Source organism: Mastigoproctus giganteus, chromosome 14 (assembly GCF_048544385.1).
Source record: "Mastigoproctus giganteus isolate SK-2022 chromosome 14, ASM4854438v1, whole genome shotgun sequence".
Lineage (NCBI taxonomy): Eukaryota > Metazoa > Arthropoda > Arachnida > Uropygi > Thelyphonidae > Mastigoproctus > Mastigoproctus giganteus.
The window spans coordinates 76588337-76607034 of record NC_143588.1 but is presented as its reverse complement, the minus strand read 5'-3'; the positions used below and the strand labels follow the sequence as shown (position 1 = coordinate 76607034).

Sequence of the window (18698 nt, the reverse complement as noted above, 5' to 3'; positions counted from 1 at the left end):
GTACATTGTAAGTTCATTATTAATATACATTTTTAAAATAAATTTGATTTAACTGACTTTCAGCAATAGTGGACACCCCTCCCCCCAATTAGTCCATTAAATTTAATTTATATAAGTGTGTAAATTTAATTTCTGGAGTTTTGTAAAAGTTTGTAAAAATTTTGAAAATTTTGATGGTTATTTTCTGTAATATTTGCATTATTATTACAAGGTAATATTTACCTTGTAAAGCTATTCCTTGTAAGACATTTTCTTTTTTTTGTATTTTGTAAGTTTAAATCCTTAAGTTTTTACAGCAGCTTGACTTTTGTTATCTGATTAACTTCTACAAGATTTTTTAAAATTTAACTTAAATATTTTGTAAAGTTAATTCTGTAATATTTTGTAAGTTAAATTCTTACTTAATAATAATGCCACTTTGTCCAAGGATATCACGACTGAGATGGGAATTGCCATAAATGATTCCCATCATTCCTGTGCATTATGAGTTCATCACTTGTATAGCCAGCAGCACGTATCACAAGTTCAATATAGTAGCAATCCTAGTTCAACTGGTGACTGTCATGTGCCAGATGTAAGGAAAGTACCAATTTAAAACTAAAAACAAGGTACATCACTAGATGAAAATGAATCAGTGAAGAAGCAAGTGGATGCCCCAAAGACAAAACCGAACAAATAAAACTGAGGCCTCATCAGTAATTCAAGTATCTGGTGGCCTGCTAGGTGATGCACTCCCAATTTAGGCCTCGGAGGAAAGTGCAGATTCCTCTGATTCAAAAGAATATAACTTTATTGGACAACCTGATTGTTGGGTAAATGGGAAACATTTTTTTAGAACTGGGGTATATCTGCCAGTATCTAAAATTCTTAGAGAAAGTACTGTTAAAAGCAGCAATGTGGGATGTGTTAGTCATAACAAAAATGCAGTCCCTTACATATTTTCACACTCCAGGTTAATACCTGGAGTATAATTAATAAATTTGAAGTACTGGTTAAATCAACAAAAGCAGTCATAATTTTTGCCATAATAAAATTCTGAAGTGGTCTTGTACAGGAAGGACAGACTTGACAAAGGGAAGAAGAGGGATAATGTTTTCAACTGCTAAGCAGAGATTCAAGGTAGGTATATCCAGTAGATATACTATATTGAATCAGTATGATGTAAGATAAGCATCAGGAAAAGAAAGGTAAGCATGGGAGTGTGTTATAGACCTGATGACTATGATGAATACAATAAACATTTTTACAGACAATTCAAATGGACAGAAAAAATCAGTATGTCTTATTATGGGAGGCTAATTTTTCAAGGAGTGACTGGAACTTGCAGATTGTTTTTGCTCACTTAGTAGTTGGGCATTTCTGGATAACTGCTTCTTACATCAGAAAGTTAAGATGCCACAAGGGAAAGAAATATTCTCAACCTGATTATCAGTAAGGATCCAGCAGATATTAAAAAATCTACAAATAAAGGAACCACTGGCAAGCAGTATTTACAGTGTATTGCAGTAGGATCAATTTAAAGAAGTAACTACTCTCAAGGGAAAGTGTTTTTGTTTTCACGAGGGGGTTTATTGTGGTCTTAGATATTACATATGGTATTTTCAGTGGGACCAAATGGCAACTTTAACAAATATAAAATGCTAAATGGGAAATGTTTAAGGAAGTTATTCTGATGGCATTAGCTTTAGCATTAGTAGAGGCATATGATGCAAGAAAGCAAGCTTATGCAGCATTAGCCAAAAAAAAAACAAAAAATCTTCCACTTCACCCCTACGTTCGTTCGAAATACCTGTCCAGCTGAGCCTTAAATTTATTTAGGCTATCAACTTCCACAACACGGGATGGAAGTCTGTTCCACCAACCAACTATCCGCTGGCTAAAGGCAAATTTCCGCACATCTATCCTACATTTGTCTTTCCTCAATTTGAATTTTATGCCCTCTCAGGTGATTATTCTGAGCAAGAGGAAGAATCCCATCAGCATTGAGCATGCTCAAACCATTCAAGGCTTTATACACCTCTATCAGATCACCTCACCGGTACCTAGTCTCCAAGCACTGTAATTTGCAAAACTTAAGCCTTTCTTCATAAGAGCAACCCTTTGTTCCATTCACTAATCTTGTTGCCCTTCTCTGTACTCGTTCCAGCAGTTCTACATCCTTCTTGAAATGAGGCCTCCAGACCTGTATACAGTACTCAAGGTGTGGCCTGACCATTGCCTTATACAAGGGAATAATCACCTCCTTATCCCTGCTAGAAAAATTCCTGTATATCATTGACAAGACACCATGAGCTACTCTTGCAGACCATCTGCACTGCTCAGAAAACTTCATATCTGCCTGCAGAATTACCCCCAGGTCCTTTTCATTCTCTACCACTGTCAGTGTAGTACCACACAGTTGGTACATTTCTCTTGGATTATTGCTACCCATATGCAGTACTTTGCATTTGTCAATGTTAAACTTCAGTTGCCACCTCTCGGCCCATCTGCTCAACTTTTCTAGATCCTGTTGCAGCAGCATAGCGTCAGTAGTGTCCTTAACAACCCTGCCAACCTTTGTATTGTCTGCAAACTTGGACATTAAACTTGATATACCATCATCAATATTATTTATCAATACAGAAAACAATAATGGACCCAACACTGAACCCTGAGGGACTCCACTAATAACATTAGTGGAGTCCCTCAGGGTTCCCCCTCAACCATCCCTTTATCCATAGCAGCAATTTGCCTCCAATGCCACACTGCTCCAATTTATGTGATAGCTACTAAGCATTTTGTACCAACAAAAAAGGTGTCATTCACGATAAAATATGTTTTTCAATAAATTTAAGGAATATTTGGACAAATCATGAAAGCAATAGGCAAAGAATTTTTTTTTATTTTTTTATTTTGGCTGGTGCTGTATAAGCCTTGCTTCCTGGAATCATATTGCCAATAAAAATAATAATATGAGAAGGGCAAGACCATCCAGCCCAACTAACCAGAAGTGTTTCCTGTGCAACTGACCACAGAGGGTGGAAGAAAATGGCAACGCATGAAGTGGAGCATCAAAATGAACACATTCATCATGTGAATATACTATGAAATAACCGTGCTAGAGACCAATATCACAATGTACAGGCCAAGACTGCATACCAAGTGGTTGGAATGATACCTGGATATTCAGGTGACTAAACAGCAAATAGCAGACCTGAGAAGGATCATGGTCACGAAGAACCTGATGGCTTCTGCAATCTTGAAAAAATCAAGCAGGATGTGAGCGATCAACTACAAAGAACAAAGAATGTGGATAACAAGGAACCAGAGGAGGAAGAGCAAGAAGAAATACAACCCAGAGCAGCTGAAGTGGAAGGAAATGAGGTCATGATAACCAGAATAGAGTTCCGTTAGGTCCTTCCACCATAACCAGAATGGTGGAAGGACCTAACGGAATTCGAGGGAATGGACCCCACAAAGACCCATATGTAGCCAAAGCAGAGACCCAATAGAATCCCATGGAGAGTTACAGACCACCTCAATCAGCAAATAATAAATTACCTCAGAAACAAGTGTAAAGCTGGAGGCCATCCACACTCTGCTGCCATAGCAGCCACTAGGATTAATGGAAGAGAAATGAGAGACCAGCAGCAGAAGAAATTAAAAAAACAAGGGGAAAGAAGTCTTCAGCAGAAGTTGAAAGAATTAAGTTAAGATAGGCAAATTAACCCAGTACCAATGGGATAATAGGTATAAGAAACTGACTAGAAAAGTGAAGAACATCTTCAAGAGACCAAAAATCAGAGAATAGGAGAATACTTAGACACACTGAAGCGGAACCTCTTTGCACTCGGCAAGAAATTATGCTGATACAAAGAGAGCTCCCAGAGGAAAATAAACAACTGAATCCTTTATGACAACCAAAAAGCCTTCTACAGGAGTATTGGATGTGATGGGAAAGATGGAAACAGACCACCTGAGCAGAACACGATTGAGGAGATCTGGGACACACATATGGAGCAGTGAAGTAAGACATAACAGCTGAACCTCCTGGACAGGACTAGAATAGAAAAAAACCAAGGACAAAGAGATGAGAGAATGGGAGATTTGGGAGGAAGAAGTACAACAGTCAATCAGGAAGTCCCACAACTGCCAAATCCCAGGAATAGATAACGTCCATAACTACTGGTACAAGAAGCTCACTTGCACATAGCAGAGGAGCAATTCACCTGAATGATAAGGCACCCAGAAACAATCCCATAGTTTCTTACTCAAGGAATCACATATCTGAAGGCTAAAGACCAAGATACAAGAAGCCTGGCAAAATACAGGCTGATCACCTATCTCCCAATGATATACAAGATTCTGACCAGCTGCATAACCAAGAAGATATCAAACCACTTGGAGAGCCAGATCATCATGGCCAAACAGCAGAAAGGATGCAAAAGTACTGCAAAGTACAGCATATGGGTGGTAGCACTAACCGAAGAGAAACATACCAACTGGGTAGTACTACACTCAGGGAAGTGGAAAGTAAAAAAGACCTGGGGGTAATTGTGCAGCCAAATATGAAGTTCGCTGAGCAGTTCAGACGGGCTGTCAGGGCAGGTCATGGAGTCTTGTCAATGATATATAGGAATTTTGCTAGCAGGGACAGGGAGGTGATAATCCCGTTTTACAAGGCAATGGTCAGGCCACACATAGAGTACTGTGTACAGGTCTGGAGGTTTCATTTTAGGAAGGATGTAGAGTTGCTAGAATGAGTACAAAGAAGGGCAGCATGGTTGGTGAGGGGAACAAAGGGGTGCTCTTACCAAGAAAGTCTTAAGTTCTGCAAATTGCAGCACCTGCTGAGAAGGCACCTGCGAAGGGATCTGATTGAGGTGTATAAGGCCTTGAATGGGTTGAGCAAGCTGAATGCTGATGGGATTCTTCGTCTTGCTCAGACTAAGAACCTAAGGGGGCACAGTTTCAAATTGAGGAAAGATAGTTGTAGAATAGATGTGCGGAAATTTGCCTTTAGCCAGCAGGTAGTTGATTGGTGGAACAGACTTCCATCCTTTGTTGTGGAAGTTAATAGCCTAAATAAATTTAAGGCTGAGCTGGACAGGCATTCGAAACGAATTGAGGAATGAAATGGGGGGGGGGTTGGCTGATGCTTCATAAGGTTGCTTTCTTGCATCGTATGCCTCTACTAATGCTAATGCTAAAGGATAAGCAAAGGATGCAAAGAGAAATTAACCATTTATGCCACAGTTATAGAGAAGCCTACAAGAAGTTCAATAACCTGTACACAGCCTACATTGTTTACTGCAAGGTGTTCAACTTGAGGCTAGTGGGAGCCAGACGTGTTCAAAGCCGCTAAGTGGATTTTCTTATTTATTGATTTGAAACTATTGTTTTTCTAAAATTTTTGATTTAAATTTAGTCGTATAGCATTATTTTGTGATTTTCTGATTAATCTGGTGTATATATTCTTTACTCGGCTTTGTAATTGCATAAAAGTATCGGTAAGGGTATCATATCCACGTGTTACAAGTGCAGCTCCGCTGAACGAGAGGTTTTTTAGCCATATTTAGCCGCTTTATTGAGCAACTGATACATCAAATTATTTTCTATAAGTAGCTTATAGACCTAGTCAGGATCGTTAGTTTATTCTGAATTGAGACAGTGAGATTTGGAAGTTAATTAATACTTCAGGCGGTAGATGACTTTCATCAACCGGTGAAATACCACCACTTTGCTTATTGGAGGCTTGAAGTGGTGAAACCCATGTTTAGTCTCTAGAGCAAAGTTTCCGGCATCCCCCTCCCCCCATACTTCTCCTTCAACCCATGCACGGTACTAAGTACTATAGGTTTTGATACCTTTCGTGTTTGGGGTTTTCATATAAAAAAATAAAAAAAAAACTTAAGTGTCCGTAGATTTACCATTCGTAACTTGCCCCATTGTTATACGATACAACGTTATATCCCAAACTAGATAGCATTAGTATAGTATAGTATATATTATATAGTATAGTATATAATATATTGTCAATTAATCAGCAAAATCTATTGATTTTGTTAAACTTCGTTGTCAATTAAATTGTACTTTTAACTAAATACATATAACGACTTCGATTACAAATGTAACATAATTAATTAATACATAACTTGATACGGAAGTTATATAAACGGAACTCATAGATAATATTCGATACTGAAAAATATATATAGCGTTATAACTGTGTTGGGATACAAGTTTAGGGTTATAATTTTGTACTGAAATTGAAATTTTATTGAAATTAAATCAAAATCTTGACTCAGACCAGAGCAGCAAAGTAAAAGGCTCAAGCTAATGGGAGTGCTGTGGCTCAGAGGAGAACTGAGGAGGACAGTTGCCCTCTGAATCACAGCCTTTTAAAATGCATTGCTTGCATGATGTTTGTGGAGCAATCTATATGGGACATGATATTGCCATGGGGGATGTCTTTGGGTGTGTGTGTGTGTGTGTGTGTGCGCGATGCAAGGAGTGTAACGAAATCAGGCGACAGCTCAGCGTTGTTATGGGCCTATATGAGAGCTTGAAGGACAGGATGGATGCCCTCAAAGGATCTAAAGTGAGGGTCCATCAAGCTCTCAGCTGCCCACATCAACGCCAGAGCTTGCACTTGGTCATCACGCAACACAGCAGCAACCCCCAAGGCAGAATGTGCTGGTCTCACAGGAACTAGTAGTTGTTGGTGACTCTGTTGTCAGGGAAACATGCTTTGTAAAAAGGATAGGTGGAACAGGACCAGGGTATGTCTGCCAGGGGCAAAGGTTGATGATGTTTTAGAGCAGATATCATCTTTTAAGGGCACAAAAGGTGATATAGTTGTACATTGGCACTAATGATATTAAGAGTAGGAGACCGGCAGAATTATTTAACAGGTACAGGTCACTGTTGAAAAAAAGCCGTGAATTAGGGTTGAATTTGAAAGTGTCAGCAAATCTGCCCAGACAGGATAGGAGGGAGTATATGATGAGAGCCTTGTCGATCAATTCGACCCTGGAAAGATTGTGCAAGGCTCAAGGGGTAAAATATTTTTCAGCCTGGTCTGTCTGTTAACAGAAGGGACTGCTTCTACAGAGATGGGATACATTTAAATAGAAAGGGTGCAAGAATATTTGCTGATGCTATCGAGGCAGTGTTAGGTGGGTCGGAAAACTGCTAGCTTGGGGGGATACAAGGACTAATAGATTAACAGTAGCCACTGGCAGAAGTGAAAGTGATTCTTGAACTGCTTCTATTGGAATGAGCAGAAGCCTGGAAAACAAGATGCAGGATATTTCAGAGACTGCTGGGAGTCATTGCGGTACAAGTAAACACATGGGTTGTGTTAGGGTAGCTAAGAAAAAGAAGAGGTGCATGTATAAATAAATAAATTTTCTGTTTATACTCCGGCACGACAACCAAGTCAGTAGAATTCACAATAAATCGTCAATAGAAATATTTTATCGTATTTAGTAGTCACGGGCTTGAACCCCGGTCCACTCAAGGAACGCGTGCTATGCACTCTCGCTCCTGACCACTGGGCTATGTCAGACGTGTACACCAATGCTAGGAGTTTGGTAAATAAATTTGATGAATTTGAGGTATTGCTAAAAGCATCAAAGGCGGATATCGTTGGGATATCAGAGACGTGGTGTCACACAGATATAAGGAATGCAGAACTGGAATTTGGGGAGTACAAAGTCTACAGAAAGGACAGACAGGATAGGAAGGGAGGAGGGGTTATGCTATTAGTTAAGAAACACATAAAATCCAAGGAAGTGAAGCCAGTCGACATCGCTGGACAGTGCAGTGTCGAGTCAGTTTGGTGTGACATAAGCACTGGGAGATCAAAATTGAGAATAGGAGTGTGCTATAGGCCTAATGACTCTGATGAGTATAATAAGGAACTGTACAGGGAAATAGAGTGGGCCAGTAAATCAGAGAGTCTTATAATATGGAATTTTAATTTCCCAGATATTGACTGGAATTTGTGGTTGGTCACTCACACACTAGCAAGGCTTTTGTGGATTTATTGGATGATTGTTTTCTACATCAGCATGTTTGAGAGGCAACTAGAGGGAGTAATACTCCTGATTTGATTATCAGTAGTGATTCTTCATGCATTATGAATCTGCAGATAGAGGAACCACTAGGTGGCAGTGATCACAGTGTGCTGAAGTGGGATTTACTCAAAGAGGTAACTACCATCAGGGGTGAAGGGAGGGGCTATTGCTTTCGTAAAGGCAACTACGATGGTCTGAGACAGTATTTAAATTCTATACAGTGGGACCAACTGATGATGTTACCAACAGCAAATTCAAAATGGGAAGCGTTCAAAGAACTTATCTTGGAAGTTACTAGGCTTTACATACCAACTAAGAAATATTATTCAAGATTTAGGCCTAAATGGATGTCAGATGAACTAATGAGACATATGGCAGAGAAGAAAAATGCATGGGATACATATAAATTAACATGTGACACAGAAGCTTATGATAGATATAAGCTGGTCTGTAACAAAGTTACAAAGGAGGTTAGGCAGGCGAAGGCAGATTACGAGAAATCTTTGGCAAGGGATGCAAAAGAAAACAGCAAAGAGTTCTTTACTTCCGTAAACTCTAGAAGGAAGGGGATGAATCAGATTGGTCCACTTGATATCGACGGTTCAACTGTTGATGATTCTGCTCAGGTAGCTAACAAACTAAATGAATATTTTGCATCGACATTCACACATGAGGAGTTATTCAGTGAGGGGAATGCCAGAGGTGTATTCAACTCTGGCAGTAAGCAAGATAATCTTGTAATAACTGAGAGTAAAGTGGAGGAGAAATTGTTGAAGATAAACACAAGAAAGGAACCTGGGGTGGATGGGAGCTATCCAGTTATATTAAAGGAAGTAGCAAAGGAAATAAGCAAACCCTTAGCCATAATTACCACTCAGGGGAGGTACCATAGACTGGAGATGTGCAAATGTGACCCCAATTCACAAAGGAGGATCAAAGGCTGACACAAGTAATTATAGACCTGTGAGTTTAACTTCTGTTCCAGGAAAATTAATGGAGGCACTGGTTAAAGAAGCACTGCAGGATCATCTAGACAAGACTTCAGTTATAGCTCAGACACAGCATGGTTTTGTTAAGGGGAAGTCTTGCCTGACCAATTTGATTGGATACTATGATGCAGTCACAAAAGAACTGGATGCAGGGAATAACTTTGATATTATATACTTGGATCTTAGAAAGGCTTTTGATACTGTTGCACATGGAAGACTGCTGCACAAATTGGAGCAGTGTGGCACTGGAGGCAAATTGCTGCTATGGATAAAGTGGTGGTTGAGGGGGAGAAGACAGAGAGTGGTAATCAATGGACACTGCTCATTGTGGACTAATGTTATTCTTGCACCCATTCTATTTAAGTGTATACCATCCCTGTAGAAGCAATCTATCCTATTAACACATACAGACCAAACTGAAAAAAATTCTACCCCATGAGCCTTGCACAATCTCTCCAGGGCCGAATTGATTGACAAGGTTTTCAACATATACTCCCTCTTGTCGTGTCTGGGCAGGATTGCAGACACTTTCAAAATGAACCCTAACTTGCGACTTTTTTTCAGCATTGACCTGTACTTGCTTAGTAAATCCGCAGTTCTCCTACACTTAATGTCCTACACAAAGGAGGATCAAAGGCTGACACAAGTAATTATAGACCTGTGAGCTTGACTTCTGTTCCAGGAAAATTAATAGAGGCACTGGTTAAAGACGCACTGCAGGATCATTTAGACAAGACTTCAGTTATAGCTCAGACACAGCATGGTTTTGTTAAGGGGAAGTCTTGCCTGACCAACTTGATTGGATACTATGATGCAGTCACAAAAGAACTGGATGCAGGGAATAACTTTGATATTATATACTTGGATCTTAGAAAGGCTTTTGATACTGTTGCACATGGAAGACTGCTACACAAATTGGAGCAGTGTGACATTGGAGGCAAATTGCTGCTATGGATAAAGGGGTGGTTGAGGGGGAGAAGACAGAGAGTGGTAATCAATGGACACTGCTCATCGTGGACTGATGTTATTAGTGGAGTCCCTCAGGGCTCAGTGTTGGGTCCATTATTGTTTTCTGTATTTATAAATGATATTGATGATGGTATATCGGGATTAATGTCCAAGTTTGCAGACGATACAAAGGTTGGCAGGGTTGTCAAGGACACTACTGACACTATGCTTCTGCAACAGGATCTGGAAAGGTTGAGCAGATGGGCTGAGAGGTGGCAAATGAAGTTTAACATTGACAAATGTAAAGTACTACACATGGGAAACAGCAACCCCAGAGCAACGTATCAACTCTATGGTACAACACTGACAGTGGTAGAGAATGAAAGGGACTTGGGGGTGGTTGTGCAGGCAGATATGAAGTTCCCTGAGCAGTGCAGACGGGCTGCAAGAGTAGCTCATGGAGTATTGTCAATGATATACAGGAATTTTTCCAGCAGGGATAAGGAGGTGATTATTCCATTGTATAAGGCGATGGTCAGGCCACACCTAGAGTACTGTATACAGGTCTGGAGGCCTCATTTCAAGAAGGATGTAGAGCTGCTGGAACGAGTACAGAGAAGGGCAACAAGATTAGTGAATGGAACAAAGGGGTGCTCTTACGAAGAAAGGCTTAAGTTTTGCAAATTACAGTGTCTGGAGACTAGGCACCAGCGAGGTGATCTGATAGAGGTGTATAAAGCCTTGAATGGTTTAAGCATGCTCAATGCTGATGGGATTCTTCCTCTAGCTCAGAATAATCACCTGAGAGGGCATAAATTCAAATTGAGGAAAGACAGATGTAGGATAGACGTGCGGAAATTTGCCTTTAGCCAGCGAGTGGTTGGTTGGTGGAACAGACTTCCATCCCTTGTGGTGGAGGTTGATAGCCTAAATAAGTTTAAGGCTCAGCTGGACAGGTATTTTGAACGAACAGAGGGGTGAAGTGGAAGTGGTTTTTTTTTTTTTTTTTTTTTTTTTGGCTGATGCTGCATAAGCTTGCTTTCTTGCATCAAATGCCTCTACTAATGCTAATGCTAATGTCATCAGTGCCAACGTGTACAATGATGCCACCTTTAGTGCCCTTAAAAGATGATATCTGCTCTACAACGTCATCAACTTTTGTCCCTTGCAGACATATCCTGGTCCTATTCAACCTATCCTTTTTGCACAATATATTTCCCATTTCTGTAACAATTAAGTCACCAACAATAACTGGCTCCTTGGGACCAGCGCATTCTGCCCTGAAGGTTGCCGCTATGTTGCCTAGTGCATAAGAGTGTGCTGTGATGTTGAGTTGGGCAGCTGAGAACTTGATGGGCCCCCCCCCATTTTAATTCCTTCAAGGACATCCACCCGACTCTTCAAGCTCTCATAGATGACCATCTGAATGCTGAGTTGGCATCTGATTTCTTCACATTCTGTGCACCTCGCACACACACAAAGACATCCTCCATGGCTAGATCACGTCTGGTTCGAGAGAGATCCACAAACATGCTGCATTTTGCACATTTTTTTAGACTGTGATGCATTGGAGAATCATCCCCTATGGTTTTCCCACGAACCATAGCACTTTCGCTACTTTGCGCAAGTTGCTTTGCTGCTCTAGTCTGGGGCATGATTTCCATTTAAATAGAATTTAGTTAACAATAAAAATTAAAAGGATTTATAAATTTAATTGATTAATTGCCAATACTATACTAATCTAACAGATTCCTATTACAGTCCTATGTATTATGCTATCTAGTTCGAGATATATGTAAAGCTATTCCGTATCGATACTACACGATGGCGGCAAGTTTCAAATGGTACAAGTTTTACCGATACTAAGCAATAACCCATAAAATCTCTATCTAAGTTCAAAATAAACTAAGTATTGTAACTAGGAATATAAAGCTACTTCTAGAAAATAGTGCACAACACTGCACTGGCCACCCATGTCATCTGGATACATTGCCTTAGATTTTGTGCGCTTCTTAATTAAGAACATAACTCTTTCCCTGTTTATCCTTTCTGTACACACTACTCCCCATATTAAAATTCTACATCCCTTATATCTGAGTAGCACCATGTCTCTGATATTCCTATATTGTCTACGTTTTGATGACTTACCTAGTACTGCTGATTGACCAAATTTATTTACTATGCTCCTAGCATTAGTATGCATGCAACTGTCTTCACTCTTAGTAATCCTAACACCGCCAATGTATTTGTCTGTTCCACAAGGAACCCCAGGAGATCTTGAAATCCCCAGCACCTTGCTTTCTAACCTGCTGCATATTCCATTAGAAGCAGTGAAGAATTGCAAGCAGTGAGTGTCTCTTTAAACAGCCACTTTTATGTGTATCCAATTACAGTGACAAGAATTTCTCCTGTTAAAAAGCGCATACCATGCTGAGAAAAATTCTATCCCATGAAAGCAATCTTAAAATAACATGCATATCATTTAGATTACTTTGTAACAAAAAAATTAATTTTTTGAATATTATTTATTAAGAAAAAGGCCAAACATAAAGAAAGCCAACATGTAAACCATGGAAAACTACGGGAAACTTCCGGACAAACTGGTTTGCCACTACTGCAGTTTCTCTCTGCATTCTTGGTAAACAGATGGCGCATGTTATCAGTAGTGGTAGCAGAAGTCGAGAACAATATATGGATTGACACGTAGGTATGACAGACAATGTACTAATTGGTTCTTGAATGCAACATACAATAACATCATAGCATTAAGTGATTGACTCACTTTATGAAATTATTATTATTATAATTATTATTATTAGCTAATTTGCAAGGAAGCTTCAGGCTTATGTTGCACCAGCAAAAAAAAAAAAAAAAAAAAAAATCCAAAATTCCCTGAGAGAGAAAGTAGAGTGTAGAGTGTGTTTAGTGTCAAACAGCACCATGGGTTTCCCCCATCTCCTCGTAGTATACATTGTAGGTGTGAAACAGCACACTGTCAATGCCAGAGGTTTAAAAGTGTATGGATCTTGTATATGTGTAGTGTTATGTACCATTGTTCCTCTGGTCATTTGGCCACTGGGACCCTAATGGGACCAACGTTGCCCACACTCTGCCCCATGGAGGCAGACGAGGTACATGAGTAGTATAGTTATTTACTCTGGCAGGTCCTGCCACCTAATTTCCTGAGATTTCAGTGGCTAGGACCTTAAAAAAAAAAAGTTTTTGGGTGTAGGGCTCAAGCAATTTAACAATGATTCGAACACTAGTAGTTGTAAGTTAGAGGGGAGGAGACTGAAGGCTGGGGGGAAAAGACAGAGATATGGGGTCCATAGAGAAGATGACCTCCAAATCAGTGGAGCAGGCCTGCCGCACCAGAGCGGAAAGAGGGGCGGTGAGGGGAGGGGGGGAGGAGACCAGAGGTAACTTCCCGCCCGGGGAGTGGAGGCAAAATGACCACACAAGGGAGTGTGGCTAGGAACGACTAATGGCAGCAGCTGAGCTGTGCTGCTGGTGGTTGTATCCCACCTAGGACAGCATGCCGGCTGGGAACAGCCAACAGCATGGATGACCTTGTGGTCCATAAGGTTCCCATGGTCATTCATCCATCTGGTAAAGAGGCTGGAACAGAACATGCAATTTATAGTATTGGCTCACACACAAAATTTTTTTTTTTTTTTTTTTTTTTACATTTTATAGTTTTTACATTTTACAACTTTTTTTATACTTCTTTTTTTCTTTTTCATTCATCCATCATTCTCAAATGTTTAAACAAGCAAAACTGACACCAAGCTGTCAACCTCACCTGTCCAATTATTGCTTTTAAAATAATTTAATGCTTGTTTAACCATCTTTGAAGACAAAGCTACAGTTTAAATAAGCAATTATCTAAAGAAAGCTCACACAATTTAAATGACATACAAATAATAATAAAAAAAAAAGAACACACACATTTATATAAAAATTATACTAATGCTAAGTTTTTCCTTTTTTTTTCTTTTTTAAAACAAACTTCCTGTCATACTTTTACATTCTGCTTTCGACATTTATACATTCAACACACTATTTCTCACATTCATTCACTCATCTAGGCACACACTTTTACACCCTTATATTCACACAGCCCATTTCACTCAGACTCCACAGTCATTCGCTAAATTTTACTCAATTTCCACATTTACTCTTTCAGCACTTACTCCTTCTCACACATTCATCCCTCACAACAGCCAGAGGCATAAATTATCATTCACTCACTGTTCCTAGCATTTCCTGTCATACTCTCGCCTTTACATTCACTCCAATTCTCATTCATTCAATCCTCATTCATACTAGCATACTTCAGAAACCTGCAGCGCAGCTTACTAGTTTTTTCCAGCTGACAGGTAACCCTGGCTGCATGTCTATACCAGTCTCTTTAAAGTCCTTTCCGTGAGTGTTGTCATGTTTGGGAACTCAATCTGTTTTGATTGGACGTATGCTATGAAGAGGGCAGTACCAGCCTGCCTTAAGGCAGGACCCTGGGTGTGCCAAGCCCATACTCACCAGATGTGAGCCCCTGGGCAAATATGTATATATATAAAGAATCTTTCTTTCTTTTCCTATTATTCCCTAACCTAACCTTAACCTTTAAAGTTAGGTAAGGAAACCTTTTCATATTATTTCCTAAACTAACATTTAAAGTTAGGAAATATAACAAGAAATAAAGAAACCTTGGTAAAACTTTCGAATAGGGTGCGCACTCCAGCTTAACATAACCTAACTTTTTTTCATTAGCCTGCTTGAATCTGTCCTGAATTAGTGGCATAAACTAACATAACCTTTTTTCACTAGCCAAAAATGACAATTATTAAAAATCTACACATTTAAAAAACAGATTGCCTTGAGTGTGCACCCTGTTCTGAATTTAGCTGAAACAAGTAAACCTTTTCCTTTTTTTCTAACCTAACCTTAAAGGTTAGGTAAGGTACATTTTTAAGGTTAGGTGTTTCCTAACCTAATCTTAAAAACATACAAAGAAACAGTAATATGTGTTTTTTTTTAAGCAAAAACACTCATGAACTCCAATAATCTGCTTTTAATAATGAGAAAAAACTAATTGTTACATCGTCTGTCAGGCCTACTTGTCAATCAATATATCGTTCTTGACTTCTACTGCCACTACCGATAATACATCTGTTTATCGAGATTAAATAAAACAGAGCTATAATGTTCAATGAGTCCTACATTTATATTAATATACAGAAATAAAGAGGAATTTACCTCAATGCTTTTTTGTAGAATGCTTCACTACAATGCTCTCTCAAATTCAAACAAGCGTAAAATTATCACCCAATGGCTTCCTTCCCTCACAGACATATGAATGGTTAAATGTTAGTTCTATCCTGTGACCAAGACAGACCGTCGAAAAGCCCCAGTCCGCTTTAGGAAGAGAAGTTATTCAAAATTGGGTTAAATTATTTTAACTTTTATATGCCATGATCATTTTACTGGTTTTATGATTTTAATATTAGACAGAATGTCTTCTGACTCTCAGAGTTATGTGGTGGTGGTTTGATGTGTTGGTGATTGGGTTGAGAGATCCTGACTAACGATCGTGGATGCGTTGGATCATTCATATGTATGTGAGGGAAGGAAGCCACTGAGTGATAATTTTACGTCTGTTTGAATTTGGGAGAGTATTGTAGTAAAGCATTCTACAAAAAAGCATTGAGGTAAATTTCTCCTTATTTCTGTATTTCTCCTTATTACTGCGGCAGCAGCAAACCAGTTTGTCCAGTAATTTTCCCATAGTTTGCCATGGTTCTCGTGTTGGCCTTCTTTAGTCGAAAAAAGTACTAAGGACTTCTGTGGTAACTATTTACTTATATAGATTTCTGATTACTAATGTAGTATTATTAGTGGCAAATGATGCAACCAAGCAAACTGACAATTCAAATTTTCAGACCTCTACCCTGCAGACATCCCTTTTCAATTTACGTTTATATCTGTTTATGTGTGTTGTCAGAGGAAAGAATAAACATGCTATCAGCATTTACTTTACTCAATCTATTAAAAGCCTTAAACACTTCAATTAGGTCTCCTCAGGACCTTATCAACCTTAGCAAGTTGATAAATTGACACAGAGCACATTTTGATTTATTGTAGTACATTGAAACTGAAAGTATAATGCAATGTTATGGAAAAAACATATTTCAGAAATTTTATTAATTGCTCATCTTATTTTTAAGTTACTTCAAATTTCCTAATGTGTTTTTTATAGAAAAAAAATATTATAATTCTACAACTAGTAAAATAGAGATACATTTTTAAAATATTGTGTGATAAGCTGATCTTGTGATATATTTTTTTTTAATTTTGAAAGTAGCACATGTAGTAGGAAAGGTACCTGAACCTGATTTAATACTTTGTTGAATTTAATATATTGTTGAATGCTGCTGAATAGAGTTTCCATCTCTCTGAGGTGGCAACTCTATTCAACAGCATTCCCATTAGCACAACTTTGTAATGCAAGGGAATACTAAGTAAAAGCATAGTAATTTGTGACTGACACTGCATGTTTTTAAAATAACTTATGTGGGAGTCATGTGTTCACAATTTGCAAGTGCACTACATTTTCTCATGTGTCCCATTGCAGGTTTGATAGGTGTGTCCCACTTTTTATTCTTTAAACTCTGATCATTCTATTGTAAACCCAAGCTCTGTCACTGGAGGGACAACAGCATCTCCAGACAGTAAAGAAAGAAAAACATAATGCAGGACATTATTTTCTCAAACTTACATCTACACTGAAATAGTAACTTACATCTTTATTAAAAACAAGTTTTTTTTTAATAACAAAATTTTTTAAAGAAAATTGCTCAGTCTCATCTCACACCCCCTCCAATCTCCCACAATTATTTTGATATCATATATATATGGATCTTAGAAAGGCTTTTGATACTGCTGCACATGGAAGACTGCTGCACAAATTGGAGCAGTGTGGCATTGGAGGCAAATTGCTGCTATGGATAAAGGGATGGTTGAGTGGGAAAAGACAGAGAGTGGTAATCAGTGGATGCTGCACTTTGTGGAATAATGTTATTAGTGGGGTCCCACAGGGTCCATTATTGTTTTCTGTATTTATTAATGCTATTGATAATGATGGTATTCAGGCATAATGTCCAAGTTTGCAGACGATATGAAGGTTGGAAGAGTTGTTAATGACACTAATGACAGTACACTGCTGCAACAGGATCTAGAAAAGTTGAGCAGATGGGCCGAGAGGCGGCAACTGAAGTTTAATGTTGACAAATGCAAAGTACTGCATATGGGTAGCAATAATCCAAGAGAAATGTACCATCTGTGTGGTACTACACTGACAGTGGTAGAGAATGAAAAGGACCTGGGGGTAATTATGCAGGCAGATATGAAGTTTTCTGAGCAGTGCAGATGGTCTGCAAGAGTAGCTCATGATGTCTTGTCAATGATATACAGGAATTTTTCTAGCAGGGATAAGGAGGTGATTATCTGCTTGTATAAGGCAATAGTCAGGCCACACCTTGAATACTGTATACAGGTCTGGAGGACTCATTTTAAGAAGGATGTAGAACTGCCAGAATGAGTACAGAGAAGAGCAACAAGATTAGTGAATGGAACAAAGGGTTGCTCTTATGAAGAAAGGCTTGCATTTTGCAAATTACAGTGTCTGGAGACTAGGCACCTTGCAGGTGCCTAGTCTCCAGACACTGAGGTGTTATAAAGCCTTGAATGGTTTGAGAATGCTCAGTGCTGATGGGATTCTTGCTCTTGCTAAGAATAATCGCCTGAAAGGGCCTAAATTCAAATTGAGGAAAGACAGTTGTAGGATAGATATGTGGAAGTTTGCCTTTGGCCAGTGGGTAGTTGATTGCTGGAACAAACTTCCATCTGCTGTAGAAGTTGAAAGCTTAAATAGATTCAAGGCAGAACTAGACAAACACTTGGAGCGAGTGGATGGGTGGAATGAAAAGGTTCTTTTTTTTTTTTTTTTTTTTGGCTGATGCTATATAAGCTTGCTTTCTTGCATCATGTGCCTTTACTAATACTAATTCACTTCAGGAACTGATGATCCAAAGAAACAAATATGTACATTTTGGAGGGGGGGGGAAACAGAAATTTGGATGTTGAGAAACAGAAATTTTCATAATTTTTTTTTTTTATTATGGATTTTTTTTTTTTTTCTTTTTTGTTATGAAATAGTTACTAAGAAATAGTACCCCACTTCTAAAAATAGTACTTCAAATTAGTATCCTTTTACAATAAATTACTGAAGGTGTGGAAAAAAACATTTAAAATCAATAACTTTAAACATAATTTTTAAAATATATATATTTATAGAATTTTATTTAGCTAAAAATAACTGGTAGTAAATTTTCTAATATGTGTACCTTTTCTAAGATTTTTTTTATTAATATAACAGGACATCTCATCTCTTGATCCTCAAGGCAGTTTGCAGTCTAAAGAAAAAGATAATGCTAAGCAGCCTTTACCCAGAAGAATTAATTGGAATACCAACAGTAATCCAAACAGTAATATTCCTAGACAGACTAATATGCATGAAAAAATTGAAAAAACATCAAGATTTCTGTTTCCATTTGTGTACAGCATCTTCATTCTTGGATTTTATCTCACATATGTTGTTGTGAAACCATCAGATATCTATAACTGGAAAGTTGTCACTGATTAG

At 38.6% G+C, this 18698-nt stretch overlaps 1 protein-coding gene across 1 annotated transcript in view; it reads left to right on the top strand.

Annotated features, from left to right (window-relative positions):
* The window catches only part of LOC150075259 (glycine receptor subunit alpha-2-like), a 111940-nt gene extending 93242 nt beyond the window's left edge, over window positions 1-18698 (top strand). The window contains exon 10 of the mRNA XM_090388415.1: window positions 18432-18698. Within this exon, the coding sequence (XP_090244541.1) occupies window positions 18432-18698 (267 nt within the window). The remainder of the gene's footprint in view (window positions 1-18431) is intronic.